Raw genomic sequence first — 18078 nt, 5'->3', positions numbered from 1 at the left:
TGTGTGTGTTCAATGTGTCTTCTGTTCTGAATAAAACTAAACTGTTTAAACCATAGAATAAGGATCAAACAATTAGGACGACTTCGGAACGTAGTTGGTTGCTATGGTACCATCAGGCAGACTCTCCGGGCTGCCTTCAGGCGCTAACGTTAGCTAGCTGGCTTTTTAGACAATGTACCATGGATGTGTTAACCCTCCTGTTGTCCTCTGATCAAATTTGACCAATTTTCAAAAGTTTCTCTATCAGAAACTTGGGTTTCTTTCAACCAAATTGTAAAAAGAAATAACGTAGATGGTTACATACGCCATACATACTCTTCACAAGCAAAAATAAATTATCAGTTTACTACTTTCATTGAATTTGGGTGTTTTATTCAAATTCATTAGCCTAGAAATCTAGACACACGTCCAGGCACTCTCTGTTGGCTTGCGAGCTGGAAAAACCAAACTCTGGCCGGGCCAATCACATCGTGTATAGAGTTGGTGGGCGGGCTTATGGCTGCTGCTGCTGGGAACAGAGGTCTTCTGGAAGACTTGGTTAAGCTTTTCTTTGAGAAAAGAACAAAGAATGGCACTGAAGTCATTCTTAAAAAAGGAAGATGTGTTTGGAGTTTTGCCGACCGGTTATGGCAAAAGTTTAATCTATCAACTAGCTCCGCTACCTTCTTTGTTGCTCTGCCTGGTTGTAGCGCTATCCTATTGCGTGCAGAGGGAATTTGAAAGACAACTGTTTATCCCGCCTTTTCGGATTGAGCCCTGTCAATGGTGAGTTCCCAGACCCAACATCTTGATGTGGGTCTGGCTTGTCAGGACAATTTCAAGACATCGGGAAAAGTGACAAAAATTTCAAAAAAGTTGACATTTTAAATTTTGACCAAGGAAAACAAAAAGTTGCATGCTCCACGGGAAGACAACACAAGGGTTAAGCGATGTACTGTTAAAAGATACCGCGACAACAATGGCTTCTCTTTAAAGTGGTATGGACAGTTTTCTTGGATGGAATACAGTGTAAATAAGGACGAGCTTTTCTGCAGCATGTGCAGACATTTGGAGCTGACAGCCTATCAGCAAGAGAGGAGTGTGTTTGAGTGCTGGCCCTCAAAGAGGTAACATTAAGTAAAACGTGTTTCATGCTTCTTGCGTTATTATTGACGTTACCTAGTAACCTTCCTATTTAGTAAGAAGATGGCTTCTAGCTGAAACCCGTTTGTGTTTTGCCCACATTAAATAAGAAGATAAGTTATCTGTGAGTGATGTAGTTTTGCGGTTTCTTTAATCCTGTCACTGCCGTGGACTCAATACACTGTAAGATTTGCTGCGTTGCTGGCCACTTTTCATTATAGCTTTCATAACTCAAACAATGCTTGGCTGCAAGTTTATTATTCTTTGATTTTCTTTTACTGCTGGTAGCGCATTTGTTGCTCATGATCTGACCATAGTCCTGAAGCAACAATGCTGTTATGAATGCACAAAGGATATGGTACATGTGCGATTTTTGTCTGATGTAGGCTATTCTATGTCATGCAGTATGTAAACGCCTTCTCTGCTCTTTGGGTTCATTGTTTAGTTGCCACTTTGTGCTATAAAATGGTTAAATTTATAACCGTGCTGTGCAGAGCTAGTGCTGCTGGTTCTGCCGGCGCTAATATATTTTAGCCTTAATAAGTTAAAATGGACAGGTTTTCCTCTATTTTGTTGTGTTCAAACATTTTAGACTGAGCTTTAGTGGTTGAGCATGTTGTAGACAGTACTTCTATTGCCGTTGTAATGCAGTATATGTTGGAAGGTAAAATGGTAGCTGTTTTTTCAGTTTGTCCTTTATGCTACTTTGTCTTTTTGAAAATGGCCCACTCACTTTTCTACTGGCCCGCCCAAAATACTATTTCTGTCTACGGCACTGATTTAGTCTAGGTGTTGCTTTTTAAATAGTGAGCAGTCCAGAATCAGCTACAGGTAATGATCCTGAAACACAAATGTTTAGGGGTATAAGGAAACAGATGTTTGGACAGCCAACATCTGCTTGGAAAGCTAAGTCGGACCACTTGTTCCCCTCTGTGACCAGCTGTTGTTGTTTATTTCTTTCCAGATGTTTGGGATCTTAAGTGTAGTCCAGCCAAATACAAATCTGGTAGCTCACTGTGTCTGAAGTCAGAGGAATTGCAAAGTATGCTTCTGTCAACCCGATTTCTCCCCTTTATTTCACCACACCCACACAACTCTGTCAGTTAGTCCTCTCAGTGTCCTGTAAAAGTCAAACAGCTGCAAGTAATCGATTTATTGATTGGCAGTTTGTGAAATGGTAGTTTTTTTCGTGGTGGCAAGCACGAAAATTTAAACGAATGTATATAAATGGGAAGCATATGTCGTGATCACAGCACGACTACGGTAGCGAGTAGTATGAAATGCCGAAAATCCGCGTAAGGAGGTTGGTTGGGGTGGTGGATGGGTCAAACAATTCAGGACTTTCAACAAGGAGGCCGGGGATCGCGCCCGCCATCCCCTTATTGTCGCGCGTCCCCCGCGACCATGTCCCAGCATGTGAGGCGCCTGTGTCCCGGCGTGTGAGGCGTCCTCCCCCGCGGCCGTGTACCGGGTTGTGATGTTTGCTTTCCCCGTTAATCTCCATATAGACCATTTTGTGCTGGCCACCACGAAAAAAATTCACGAACTGCCATGAGACCGTGTTGTTATAATATCTTGCTACGGTTGCTGAAGGTGATCCCCATATATATATATATAAAATCTCATATTTCAATATGAGCAAGAGCATTTCTCCCAATCTGTTCTCTGTGCACTGAAAAAGTAAAAATTCCCTTGCTAAAATAGCCCACTGTGTTTGTATGAATGTAGTTCACAGCATGTGATGTAGAGCACCAACTGTGATGTAGCACAAAAAGTGTCTGACGTGACGCACAAAAGTTGTGATGTAGCAATCAGAGAGCCAGGACTCATTAGTTTGTCTCCCAGCAGAGAGATATTAATGAAAGCAGAGCAGACACAAGAATAGCTGCCCCCCATTCAGCCAACTTATCTGGCCAACACACTGACAGACTGACTGACAGACAGAGAGACTGATAGACAAGGTAGGTCAGAGGCTACCTTGTGACTGGCCTTAATGACTCAAAACACATACAGGCCCAGGATTAATTCTAGAGTTAAGATTTCTAAGCAGCTTTGCCATAAATGTCCCCTAAAATTTGCAATATTCAAATAAGCCAAATGTTTGCATACTACACTAGATAAACACATGTTAAAACTTTGGTTGTGCAGATCCAACCAGTACCAGTCGTGGAAGACTATTTAGATCCTTTACTTACTTACTTAAAAATACTAATACCACTCTGTGAAAAATCCTGCAACTTAAGTAAAAGTATGTATCAGCAAAATGTACTTTAAGTATCAAAAGTAAAAGTACTTATTGTGCAGTGAAATGTTCCCTGTCAATGTTTTCCTATTACTGTACAACACGGTCTCATGCCAGTTCGTGAAATTGTCACGTTATTTTTAATCTATTGCTTTGTGTACAACAACACGTTAATCTTGTTTTTTTGTGGTGGCCAGCACGAAACGGTCTCTAGGGAGGTTAATGGGGAAAGCAAACGTCACATCCTGGGACACGGCCGCGGGGGAGGACGCCTCACACGCCGGGACACGGCCGCGGGGGAGGACGCGCGACAATAAGGGGATGGCGGAGGCAAGGCAAGGCAGCTTTATTTGTATAGCACATTTCAGCAACAGGGCAATTCAAAGTCCTTTACATAAAACGTTAAAGATCAGTTAGAAAACAATTAAAAAACATTAATAAACAAATTAAAAACATTAAAAGACAAGAATAAAATTGATAGTGCAGTATAAGAATAAAAGTTATTATTAGATTATTTAAAGAAAAGCAACATCAAAACGATAGGTCTTTAGCTTAGATTTAAAAGAACTGAGAGTTGCAGCGGACCTACAGGTTTCTGGGAGTTTGTTCCAAATATGTGGAGCATAAAAACTGAACGCTGCTTCCCCCTGTTTAGTTCTGACTCTGGGGACAACAAGCGGACCTGTCCCAGACGACCTGAGAGGTCTGGGTGGGTCATAATGTAGTAGCAGATCAGAAATGTATTTTGGCCCTAAACTGTTTAGTGATTTATAAACCAGTAAAAGTATTTTGAAATCAATTCTTTGAGGCACTGGAAGCCAGTGTAGAGACTTCAGTACTGGAGTGATGTGATCCACTTTCTTGGTTTTAGTGAGGACTCGAGCAGCAGCGTTCTGAATCAGCTGCAGTTGTCTGATTGATTTTTTTAGGGAGACCTGTAAAGACACCGTTACAGTAGTCAAGTCTACTGAAGATAAAAGCATGGACAAGTTTTTCCAGATCCTGCTGAGACATAAGTCCTTTAACCCTTGATATATTTTTAAGGTGATAATAGGCTGATTTTTTAATTATGTTAATGTGGCTTTTAAAATTCAGGTCTGAGTCCATGACTACACCAAGATTTCTGGCTTTGTCTGTTGTTTTTAACATTGTCGCTGACTTTCAATCGTTCCTCTTTTGCTCCAAAAACAACAACCTCCGTTTTTTCTTCATTTAATTTAAGAAAGTTCTGGCACATCCAATCATTAATCTGTTCAATGCACATATTTAATTGTTGTATTGGGCTATAGTTCCCTGGCGATAAGGTTATGTAAATGTTTGTCATCCGCATAACTATGGTAACTTATTTTTTTGTTTTCTATAATCTGAGCCAGTGGAAGCATGTAGATGTTGAACAGAAGAGGCCCCAGAACTGAGCCTTGGGGAACGCTGCACGTCATATTTGTATGCTCAGATATATAATTACCTATAGACACAAAGTAGTCCCTATTGTTTAAATAGGATTCAAACCACTTTAGTACTGAGCCAGAAACACCAACCCAGTTTTCCAATCGGTCAAGCAATATGTCATGGTCTACCGTATCAGGCGGAGGTTGGGTTTAGGAAAAAGACTACAGGGAAAGGACGCCTCACACGCCAGGAAACGGACCGCGGGGGAAGACGCCTCACACGTCGGGACACGGCCGCGGGGGACACGCGACAATAACTGGATGGCGGAGGTTGGGTTTAGGAAAAAAACAACGGGGAAAGGACGCCTCAGACACCAGGAGACGGGGAAACAAAACACCACACGCAACAACGTCCCCGTGAACACGAATCAATAGATTAAATAACGTGACCATTTCACGAACTGACACGAGACTGGGTTGTACTGTGTATCTGATGTTTCTGCATTACTATTGCTGCTGCATTGAATAAACGGTTTGCTACATTTTGTTGGGGCTGAACGTGGCCCTGGTAACCTTGACATTGGGTATACAACGACTGACAGGAGACAAAGGGAGCACACAAACTAAATACACAAGGTAACAAGGGTGGTAACGAGGGCCAGGTGACATGAGGGCTGATGAACAGGTGATGCACATCAGGGTGGAACTAGTAAGTTGTGGAGGAAGGTGTGGCTAGTCCACACAGCATTCCGGGATGGGAGGAAAACGTGCTCTGGTTTCTTGGCAATTCTTTAAACCAATCACAATCATCTTGGGCAGTGCTAAGCGCCGGGACAACCCGCGGTGCCGCTGCACAATAGCCTCGGGAAGGACATTGTTTTATTCGTATAACAGAAAACTCAGATTGGACAGATAGTCTAACTAGCTGTCTGGATTTACCCCGCAGAGATCTGAGGAGCAGTTAACCGTAGTCCTCATAACTCGACCGGAGATTAAAATGCCAACACAAAGGAAGCCCAAGGCAACGGCCATCCGGCCTAATTGAGTGAAATCTGGCTGAATTTCTGAATTTTTATAAGAATAGTAAAAGGTTTTATATATATATATATATATATAAAACCTATTACTATTCTTAAAATTCTTTCGGTTTGTAGAAAAATAACTGCCGCTATACCAGTGTCCGAAATCTCGTTTGGTCGTTCCCTACTGTATATAGTTACCATTTAATAAACACCATACAGAGAAAAGTGAGTTTTTGAACACAGCTAAGGCGGGAAAACGCACAAGGCAGGAAGTTGTGTATCTCAAATGAGACGAGAGGTGAGAATACAAAACAAAGTAATGACATAACTTGCTCCCAGGTGTTCAAAAATGGCAGAAACCCTTCATTTGGAGAAAGGTTCCAAAATGCTTATCTACCAATAAAGTAATTAGCTCTGATTCTGTCTTCCAGCCCGCAACGTTCTGCTTTGCCTGTCATTTGTGGTGCCAAGAGGTTTCAAAAAGCAGATTCTTATTCATCTCCAGCCTTAGTCATCACTCGTCATAGGCTGTATAGCACCACCATGGGAAAGTCATATTTTTCTCCTCAATCCTGCTCTGACAGGTACCTTATGCCAGATTCTCTCTCTTTCTGTAGGTAGTGGGCTGACGGCGACAGAGCAATTTCACTCACTGGATATTGCAGTACATCCATTTTATTTGATTTAACCATTTATTCATCCATGGAGGTTTTGCATGCGGAGCATTGCCTGGCCATTTCCTGGCCATTTCCCAGCCCATTGTTGCTTCATTTTGATTCAGGAACAGGATGGATTAAAAGGTTTTAGCCATAGACTGTGTATAAAGATGGGCAACGCGTCTCCATTTCTCCCACTGTACAAAGTGAAGCCAAAGTCATGTTAAAGCAGCCATCTTGTAATTTTGGAGCCAGAATCTGCGCACAGTGCGCAGTAGTGATCAGGCAAATGGAGCCACAGTTTCAAAATCCCGCCCATACACAGGCCCGACCAATCGCGAGTCCCCTCGCAGCTGTAATTGTGTCGTTTCACCCAATTGTTTTTTATAGGATCAATTAACCAAACTTATCAGAAAAATGAACATTTGAACAAACAGCGTGATAAGAACTACCTACGATGGCAGAAACTATCTTTAGGAAAATTATTTGTGTAGGGCGATATTTAGGAAGATACACTTTCTACAAATGATCCGTATCGCACCCCAACAAGGATTCTCCCAAAGCCTGGGTGTGTGAAATAAGGTCAAGCTAAAATGCATCATGATGTTTTTACTTCCCCCCCCCCACGCCCCTTCGTCACCCAGAGGAGCTGATCTACCCTGACTGTCTTCATTAGTTTTTGTGACAGACTCAGTGTGGAGGTACAGGAGGGCGGGTGGGTGGGCAAAGGGATACGTCACCAACTCTCAGCGCGACATGAATAGAGCCTAGTTGAGAGTTTTGAAACTTTAGAAAGGGTTTCAAAAGAAAAAGGAGTCCTTAGGAGAAAGTAGGGAGTTCATCTTATAGTGTGTCGCACTAACACTGACAGGGCTAGGACTTCCCACTGTGTAACCCCCCACACACAAACACACACACACACACACACACAAACTGTGCTGCAAGTGGATGCATTTGCAGTGCTGTCAGGAGGTTTGGATAAAATCCTGCACCAAATGTTGGCTGGGGTAGTGCTTGTTGTTTATTTGGAGATGTAACTCTCCACATCCAAAAAAAAAATAAAAAACACACAACACATCTCAATCTGCACATCTTTCTCAACACATTCCATTCTAAAAGTCTTGTTATATTTAGCCATATTTAATAGCATGGTAGTATGGGTATTGGAATGCACAGTATCTGACTACACACAGGATACACAAATGCGCACAAAATTTACAAATTCACACACAAAATTTTAAAAGCACAGAAGATTCACAAATGCATACAAAATTCATAAATGCACACACAATTCAGAAATGCAAACAAAATTTACAAATGCACACAAGATTCAGAAATGCACAGGACAAGATTCAGAAATGTATTTCTGATGCACACACAAATATATCTTGATTTACAAACTGCTTGCGGTCTGTGAGCTGTGAAGCATTTGTGTGTGAATTTTGAGACTGGGGGAGTCTCAAAATTCAAATTTTGTGCGCATTTGTGTATCCTGTGTGTGTATTTATGAATCATGTGTGTGCATGTATGAATCCTGTGTGTGCATATGTGAATGTTGTGTGTGCATTTATCTTTATTGAGACTGTTCTAGCTCCATACTAATGTGACTAAGGTGGGAGTCATGAGCTGATTGATGCAAATGTCATTAATAAATTAAGTAGTCCAGACACCACACGAATCAGGATCTGTTTATGGTCAGGGGAGTCTCAAGATTTAAGGGATTTTTCTTCCTACTGTCTTGTGATTTCATTACTTAAGTCTGGAACCACAGAAGACAGGCTTCACAAACAAACTGAAAAGAATAGGAATAGAGATGAAAAACCAAAATGTCCACCACTGCCCAAGGATGGTGTAAGACTTTAAGTGAAGCAGCTTCACAATTTTTAAAGAGTAGATTGTGCAGCAAGGAAAGGAAAGACAATTCACAGACTGATGATTTGTGCTAGCTGGGAATTGTATTTTTACCAATTGTAGAATGCTAACAGCCAAAATGCACAATCGTCATCAACACTGGGATTATGATATGTCACAAAAATCAATTGATGATAGTTTAAGATGTCACAAATTGTAACAATATCAAGCATTTTTCATCCCCTTTCTGTCCAGAAAAAAACATCCCCAAATTTGGTGATTTTGAAATTGAATGTTTGAAAATGAAGGATGAAGTGAGAAAATGATGCTACTTATTAAGCTAAGTAAAAAGCCTCTTGGATCTGCTGGAAAATGCATCGTCACAGAGCTGAAAACAGGGCTGTTTTTCTGACTCCAAAGTTAAAAACACTTTTTAGAGATATGTGGTTCTCACAGGGCAGTGACACTACCAACATATGATGATCTCATAGAATATGAAACATTTCTGGTAGACCATTATTAATATTAACACAGCCTTAAACACCTACTGCAGTAAAATGTAGGGTACACATTCAACTGAAACGTGGGTGCATTGAACACCCTGTTGTGTGCTCAAGCGCTGTGCGTTTTTATCACCACGAGTTTACAGACACGTCTCTGCTGATTGGGTATCACCTGTGACACAGCCACTAAATGAGAGACACACCCACCAAACGAGAGAAAACATATCTTACATCTCGTTCAACCAGGAAACCTGCAAAACGGTGCACAACATTTTGAGTTTGAACGTGCCCCAGCCTTATACCTAGCATTAGTGCCTTATTCTGTGTCTCAAATAGCACACTTCTGTACTTACGCTTGCTATTTTGAGTACATAGTTTAGAGTACATATTTTGAGTACATACTCATACTTAAGCACTGTAATTCGTAAGCATTCCACGTATTTCTTTTTTGCTGTATTCATTACATTGACGGCCGCTGTATAAGAACGCGGCTGGCCGCGTAAGGAGGTCATTGTGGAGGATGATTGGGGTGTTAACATAGAGAACTTTCAAGCCAGAGAGTAGAGTTCACTTCCCGGGGAAAACTAAAGCCTTTCACCCAGGAAATGCGTGTTCCTTAGGAGTGTTTTAATCCAAACCACGATCTCTTTCCTAATCTTAACTAGTCATTTTGGTGCGTAATCTTAACTTTTGTTGCAGCAAAACGCTCATTTTGTGGACTAAAGTTAACCGTAATGTCGGCCCAAAACCACCGGCAGCTCACAGTGCTTTGTACCTGGCTCAAAGTCACCTATTTTCGGGTAACTGATCCACCAACTACCGCTGATACAACGGAGGTCCGTAGCCGGCTTAATATGCATGAAATGTACGACTTGGAATTACAACTCGCTGGAAATCGCTACGTTCGTGACTGCTGTGTTTTCATTATCACTGAAACCTGGCTTCACCCGGGGATACCCGATGCTAGCATGCAGCTAGCAGGTTGCACTCTGCTCCCCTGGGAGAGCTCCGGTAAGAGAAGAGGAGGGCAGAGGGGGCTCTGTATGTACGTACTCAGAGCCATCTAGCAATCAAGATTCAGGTAAAAATCCTTTTAAAGTTCTCCTTTTAAAATGCGTTCACACGGACGAAGTGTGGCCACATGCAGTGCACTAAGAGTACCCGGATGGTGCTCTCAAAGTGGTCAAAATGTTGCGTGTGGATCACTGTACACCACTCGCACTCAACGGCTGCCATCTTTGCTATGGAGCAGAAGCTACGGGACCACCAACTTATTTTTAAACTTGAAATGGCGGGCGAGGAAGTTGTAGCGGTTACTATTGAAACGGCGTAAACACAAACTATACAAATGTAATATATACATGCTTTTTCCCCCGATATGTACCACTATACTGCCGTCAGTTAGTGAGAAAACAAGCCGTTTTTTGGAAACCTTTAGTTAGTCAATTATTTTACTGCACCAGTCCTTCGTCTGCATTTGGATTCTTCTCCTGCTGCCTGTTCTGCAACTGTGACAGATAATAAGTAGCACTGTGCACTGTTATGGCATTAGCTTCCCATTTTACACAGTACCTGCCAGTAGAATAACAGTGACATACTGTCTTCATGTGGCATACTGCAGCAACATACCAACAGCAGCATTTCCAATTAACGAACCATGATACCTGGGGAGTGCTAAACCTTTAAAAATCTTTACCTGGTTAAAAGGAAGTGTTTCAACACAGTCTCTGTGTGTAATTCTGCATGTATAGATTCCCTTTACATTATCTCTTTTGCCTCCTTACGGCCACAGAAAATGTCCCTGGAAAATTGGATGGAGGTACTCAGGGTAAATTAAGTTTCCCGATGACGCAGAAGAGTTATTGAGCGGGCCAGCAGCTGCCAATACTCTGCTTAAACCTATGTATTGATTGTACATTTTTGTCAAAAACATCTTAATTCATCATTGGTTCATTAATGTACTTTTATCCTGCACTGAGTTTGACCTGCTATGAGCTTTAAACACACACACACACACACACACACACACACACACACACACACACACACACACACACACACACACCGTTAAATAAGTGCAGAGAAATGAAAATGTCGAGCTGGATTACATCTAACAGGATCAGCGTAATCTGATTAGAGCATTAGGAATTCAATCTTCAAATGATTGAATACTGCACTATTTAACTCTAACATGCTGATGTTTAGCAGCTTTAAAGGAGATCTGTTATGCTTTACCTTATTTTCTGTCATATCTATAATGTTCCAGTTTCGGATGTTTATATGAAACGTGGCCGAAGCTTCAAATAATGAGGTAACCGTATGTAAAAGTAGTCCCTGTTGTGCAAAACCCTCAGAAATTTAGACCGTTCTGAATCACAAAGTCCCGGATGCAGCAACGGTGCCTTGGCAAAATCAGCCTGGTTATACAGAATTCCGTGAAATTTTCACAAACTGTTAACAACGCATTACGGGGTGGTGTCACGGAATGGGTGAAAATTCTGTGTGTCCACCACGGAAAACAATGCCAATGTAAAGTCAATGAGAAGATGACGTAGCAAAATAAAGCCGAAATTCACCCCGGAGGTTGGAGTTCGCCTCCCGGCGTGTAGCGTGTCCTTTCCCGTAGTTATTTTCCGACGCGTGGCGTGTCCTTTCACTCCGGAGACCGGGGTTCATGTCCCGGCATGTGGCGTGTCCTTTCCCCGTTGTTATTTTCCTAACCCCAAACGTCCTGTTCTTCTGGAGCTGAGATAGCAAAAGGGGAGGGACATCCAGTGTGTGAGGGACGTGCTGGATGTCTGGCTTTATCCCAGTAATTGACATCCGTTGAGCCAGACTAGTAGAAACCCAGAATACAAGTACGAACCTAAATAATTTGCATAATATATCCCCTTTTAACATGAACCATGTTTAGATTCATGTCGGACTCACTCCACCAATCAGATTGGAAATAACGAGCAGGGGGAGTGACGAAAGCCTCTCAAAATCTGCCTCTTAAAATGTTTTCTAGAAACACGTTTCAGTGAACTATTTTCGTAAAATAAGAGATCGTATTTCGAACAAGCCGCCATTACTATCGGCTGGAGAAGCCAGACCCATGCGACGCGTTCGTCATTTCCGGTTACCGGACCTCGGGGAGCAGACTGATCAGTCCGACTGCCTTTTCTGCCAATGGTCAGTCGTCGGGTTGATGTGTCAGCGGCTTTAGGAAAACATCGTCTGGGCACCGTGAGTGCCAAGTTGTAATTCGTTTTTTGCAATTCCTGCCAATCACCAATGGAGGTCACTTATAAAGGCAACACACTATAATGCACTTTTAATCTACTTTAGCCACTGTATTAGGTCAGCTAAACACTTAAGGAGTGAAAGATTAAATGTAACCACAGATTGTGAATCAGTCATGAATTTGTAACACTGTGAGGACGTTGGCTGAGCCCCAGTCAGCCATCTCCTTCCATCCCTGAAACCTCTCCAGGGATGTGTTCAGTGTGCTGGCAGCAGGGAGGATATGAGGACGCTGACGTCAAAATATTATTACATTATTTACTCACACAGGCTTATATATCTCCAGTGCATATCATTTTCATACACATTGGTGTGCCTTGCTTCTTCTTCTTTTTTAAATACACCGGGAAATTGTGAGATATAATGTGTTTTATTTGTAGAACCAACTTTGATATATTATGCTGATGGAGAGACAACGAGATGCAAACGGGGAGAAGAGGGAGAGACAAAGAGGGAGGGACTCCGAAAAAAGATCTGTCGAGACGCAAAAGAGAAGGAGACAGAATTAAAAACAAGACAAGAGTGTGAGCGACAGGAACGAGAGAGAGAAAGAAGAGATACAGATAGAAAAAGATAAAACTAGAGGCGGAGAGCATTGCTAAAGCACGATGATAAAAGGAAAGATCACATATTCTGCTCCTCCAAACAGACAGGTACTATGTCACAGAAGCAATACAACAAACTGATAAACTATTTCCCAGAGAATTACAACGCTGATATTCATCTTCATTGTGAGACGGACGAGACCCCATAAAATCAACTTCTCTTCTTCTCTTTCTCTTCTTCTTCTACTTGATATAAGCAAAAGACTTACTGTAAACGCTTGTGTATAACAAAGTTAGATCACACTCAGCATTAAACTGAATTCTCAACCAGAGAGGCTTTCAATGCATACTGTAGTCAAATGGGATCTGAGGCAACACAACACAGTTTGAAGCAGGTTATTAGAGCATTAGAAATCTACCTTTAGTTCAGGTTATTTTGAAACTCATGGTTTTAAAATGTCATGTTAAATGTTATGTTCACAAGAAGACAAAGGAAAACATTTCATTCTCCTTTCAGTCTGAGACTGTCCTCCAAAACACGCCCACATAAGTCCTTCGTTGAAGCAGCAATTACGACACATATTTACGTTTAGAGTGGCAGTGCCCTCTGGTGCCTGTAGTAATTATGACAGGAGCACAGCAGAAAGGAAAGTGACTAAAATACAAGATCACCAACTTCCTCATAACAAGGCAGGTTGTGGAGGTGGACTGGGTCAAACCAAAGCCTACAGAAAGCCTTTCCACTGCAGCCCCGTTGTATCGAACGGCTAAATTTGTCTCTTTTGCCTGATTGTTGTTGAGAAATCTCAGATTTGATTATAGTTTTTGCAAGTTCAACATGGATTATAGGTCGAAAGTTGAATGAACGAGTACTTATGTCCTTTTGATTTCTTACAGGTTGAGAATTGTTGCCCTTAACACTATAGCATTCTGCTAATGAGCATTCTGCTAATAAATGCTGATTGGTCAGTGAACGAACAAACAGATCTGCGTCACGTTCTGCATCATATGCCTAACAGGAAGTGAAGTAATATCTGATTTGAACCAAAACCACAATCTTTTTCTAAACTTAAAGGGATACTTCACCAATTAGCATTAAGCTTTGTATCAGTAGAAACCCGGTAGTATTTTCGAATGACCATGCTTCCGTCCCTCATGTCCTCCTGAGACGAAAGATATCTGTATTTTTTTGTCTGGAAAAAAATCCTCCAGGATTTTTTGGCCAGAGGCTAGAGACTAGAGCCACTAGTAGGAGCTAGTTCCGCATATTTTCAACCCGCCTATAGGGGGTGGAACCTCACTCCCAGAATGTACAAATAGTGTCAGCCATCTTTTTTTTAAGCTAATCTATTAGGCTCTTATTCTGTAGAGAAAGCTGAGTAGTAGGCTAACTACGATGGCGGAAGGTAGTTTTTAAGATGATATGGCAGAAGGGGAATTTGAAGATCTGGTGCACGAATCCGATGCTCGTGGCTACCTGTACGAGCCGCACATGAACCAAAAATACATTTTCTGGCTTTTCTTGGTCTAGAAGGCACTAACTTCAAAAAGAATTTCACATTTCTACTACATAAATGACCCAATTTAAATACACATTCATCTTTCCAGCGGTGAAATGCTCCTTTAACTAAGTAGTTTGGTGACTGAACATAACCAAACTGCGACAGTTTCACAACGTTAACGGTGGTTATGAGGATGGAGAACACTCCTGTGTGTCATATTTCCTGCCACCGCTCGCGGAGCTGATTTATGAAACACTCCTGTGGGTCATATTACAGGGTAGCAATAAACAACCTATATCATCGTATGATTTAGAGCAGTGTTTCTCAAATGGGGGTATGCCATAGACTCTACCCCTAGGGGTACTTTGTAGTTCTGCAGGAGTACTGCAGGGGGTACGTAAGGTTTAAAAATAAAAATAAAAACATTAGTTATGTATTATTTCTAAAATAATTAATAATACCATAATAATACATGAATTTAGTCATGGCATCCAAATATTTGAAATGTAGAATTTTAGTGTTTTTCAGGAACAAGGTCATTGTTTAGTAAATCAGACACTGATAACGCAGCACTGTACCTTTTTAATAGGCTTCTTTTTCTACCAAAAACGTTTTGCGCAGGTCAAGGGGTACTTCACTGAAAAAAATATTTCAAAGGGGGTACATTATTGAAAAAAGTTTGAGAAGCACTGGTTTAGAGGACTTGTTGTTCAGTCTTCATGCTAAGATAGGCTTAACATGTAACAGACCTGCAGTGAATGCACATAAAGTCCAAATATTTTGAAGAGTTGGCCGACTAATGCTCGATACATTATGTAAATGAACTCAACAATTCTTTATAGAGAGCCAAAGTCCCGCCCCTTCTGTTTGCCTCATAGATGGTCATTGGCGAAAGACAAACTATTTTCTGGTCCTGATTGACTTGTACCTTGGATTACCCATTATGATGTTTTTCAAAATAAAAAATTATTTTACATGTCAAGAATTTCACAGTTTGTCGCAAGATAGTTAAGTAAAATGCCATGGGAAAATACGAAATTAGACGGACTACAAGTCCAAGTTTTTTAACTGACGTCACCACATTTTCCTAACCCGACTCCGCCAGATGGATTGCTTCACATTTGCTCGGCATATCCATCTGGGAACTTTCCGTTGGAGAACTTTTGGGAAGGGGCGGAATACTGGTTATTTGATTGGATGAACCATCTGTCTATCACCTATGTTGGTGATAGATGGGCCAAATCAACCAATCAGATCCACGAAGAGTATGAAAATACAACCACAAGCCCGCCCCTGCTGCTGCAGGCAAAGCATAGCTTGTAAGCTCAGCATGCAAGCAACATGTCGGTAAAGGAGATTTGCTGTTTGTGTAACGAGAATTTAGGAATAAAAGACACCATTTCAGGTTCCCGGACCATATTCCAAAAGAAGGATCCAAGAGAAAAAAAGCATTAGCGAGCGGCTAACAGAATTAGGGTTACCGCTGGCTGATAATACTGGTTAGCTGATTGGATAAACCATCGGTCTATCACCACCTAACCCACCTCAAAACCAACGCTGATTGGCCCGGTCGTTTGGCGAACGGCTCCAAATTTTCTCTGCCTCAAGATGCCAGACTGATCTGCGAGAGGAAAACTGGAGCTCGCGAGATCAGGACGGTCTCACGAGGCTAACATTTTCCCTCCACTCACGGTTCTGTTCGCCCTTCTGTCACAGCTAATGTTGGTGTTGTACCTGTTGTTTTCACCTCTTTTGATACTCCTGCCTTCATCTTGGAAGAAGACGGTAAAGCTCGACAAGGAGACAGCCATATTTCTCTGGTGCTGTATATTGTTCGAGACGAGAGATTTTAGTTCACTAAGCGATCTCACACAAAACCTAATTTTGTTCAACTTCTTTACTTCAAATCGTTTATCTCTTGACATGTAAAATTATCTTTTAAATTTACACACATTATTGTGAAATGCATAGCACAATTTGAACCAGACCAAAAAATAATTATCTCTCCATTGACTCCCGTTCATATTTTTTTTGAAAGATAGGTCCCATGGACCGGAAGTAGAAGGGCGTGACTTCGGCTCTCTATATTGTCCTCCCTGAAATTTCAGACACTAAACCTAAGTTACATCCTGAGAAGATCTTGGTGAAATCCATTTATTTGTCATTTGTTACAGTCTTTTGGCTATAGTGTGTCTTCATTCTCTGTCTTCTACGTGGGTGCAACGGCTGGACAGTTTGACCGTGTTGCTGACGGGAGAGCAAATCACTTTAAAGGGGGACCAATTCTGTTGGTGCTTCCAATGAAATAAATTTCACATGATCTTGGCTGGATCTTTGACCAAGAAAAAACACACACACACACACACACACACACACACACACACACACACACACACACACACACACACACACAGAGTCCTCTCCCCCTCTATTATAGCTGGCACTCTGGTGATTTGTTCCTGCCAAGGTCTGTATTTGAGTCTGCAGGGCAGCGGGGAGGAATAACTGGTCCAAAATGGAAGTAAAGGCTCCAACAAGGACTTTTTAAAATTAGGAAAATGTCTGAGCAAGGACTTTTGGAAATGAAAAGACTACTCTGAAGACCCGACTACAACAAAGACATGATGCAATTAGAAAGGGGCTCCAAAGGAGCTCCTGAAGCCAAGTAAAAAATAAATAAAAAAATAATCGAAATGGTTTCATATCAACACATTAGGCCATGTTTAAGGACACCTTTCTCTAGAATGTGTTATGCAAACAATGTTCCGTATTTTCCAAAACTAAGACGACCCTATAAAGCACAAGCAATTTTACAAGCAATAACCATCAAAAGTTCTATTCAAAGTTTATTTAGGTGATCCGCCTCATCCAACCTCCCTCTGAGTGCTTTATACACTCTGAAAGCCTAACAGCTGTTACCGTTTAAAATGTTTATTGTATCAGAGGACAGCACGGTGTGTTTCTTTTGCTGCAACTCTTTATAATTCACGATGAGCTCCACTGGAGGAGTCCCTCTAAAATAATTCCCCATCATTTTAAAAATAGGAAACACTCTGATGATGGATTGGCTCTTATTAAAGCAGAGACAATTTGTTAACATGCATGAGGGTCACATGTGGAATTGTCCCAAGGTGCAAACAGATGAATTAAATTCTGACTGGCTGATGCAACAGACACATTCTGCACCGAGAGAAGAGTTTGTAAGCAATCAAACATGCATATTTGCATAATAAAATAACTTTTAGAAGAAATTAAGTTGCAAATTTCCGTCTTTAAGTTCTCCAAATTTAACAACACAATACATTTGTCCATCGGTGCCCTCTAATGCAACACATAGAACACATTTGTGATCTGATGGATTTTTTTTATCCATGTTGAAGTAACCCCCGATACTCTAGGCTGATGTCGAGGCGTTATCGTTTCCAAAGGTCTGTGTTTCCGCCTGTCCAGACTAAAACGCAAACTCAAACAGGGTCAGCAGCGTTTTCAAAAGTCTCCATTTTAGGGTTTTGAAAACGCCGGAGTAGTGTGGACACTAGGCAAAAAAGATAAATAATAGATAGATAAAAATATAGCAAAAGTTTTGTGTTTTAAAATGAAAATGCATTAGTATGGATTTAGCCCTACAGTAACTCCTACAGAAGCGCAAGGGTTTTTGTCACTAAAACAAAAAACAGATATTGCACTTTCAGTGGGGCCCTAACAATAGGTTGCACTTTATAGCGCCTTTCAGAATCACAGTTTAGTAATCGCTGAAACTAAAGTGAACTGTTTGAACTGTCAACGCTGAGCAGAGAGAAAATGTGGTGACACCGTTGAATAGCAATAACAAAATCAGCGCCTGCGTCCTTAAACATAGCAACGATGGCAAATCTCGTGCTGTCGACCGCTCCCCAGACACTCATAAGCACAGCGAGCAACAAACAGCATCTTACCAGATAATGACTGGACGATGCAGCAGT

The 18078-nt window shown here is 41.4% G+C and overlaps 1 protein-coding gene across 4 annotated transcripts in view; it reads right to left on the bottom strand.

The window, feature by feature from the left end:
- rims4 (regulating synaptic membrane exocytosis 4) overlaps nt 1-18078 on the bottom strand; it is a 70146-nt gene that overhangs the window by 36788 nt on the left and 15280 nt on the right. The window contains exon 2 of one of the 4 annotated variants that reach the window (XM_028576708.1): nt 16848-16855. The exons of the other annotated variants lie outside the window; for them this stretch is intronic. Within the exon in view, the coding sequence (XP_028432509.1) occupies nt 16848-16855 (8 nt within the window). The remainder of the gene's footprint in view (nt 1-16847; nt 16856-18078) is intronic. 4 annotated transcript variants of the gene reach the window in all.

This window comes from Perca flavescens, chromosome 4 (assembly GCF_004354835.1).
Source record: "Perca flavescens isolate YP-PL-M2 chromosome 4, PFLA_1.0, whole genome shotgun sequence".
Lineage (NCBI taxonomy): Eukaryota > Metazoa > Chordata > Actinopteri > Perciformes > Percidae > Perca > Perca flavescens.
The sequence above is the reverse complement of the archived record's forward strand: the minus strand, read 5'-3'. Positions and strand labels throughout refer to the sequence as shown.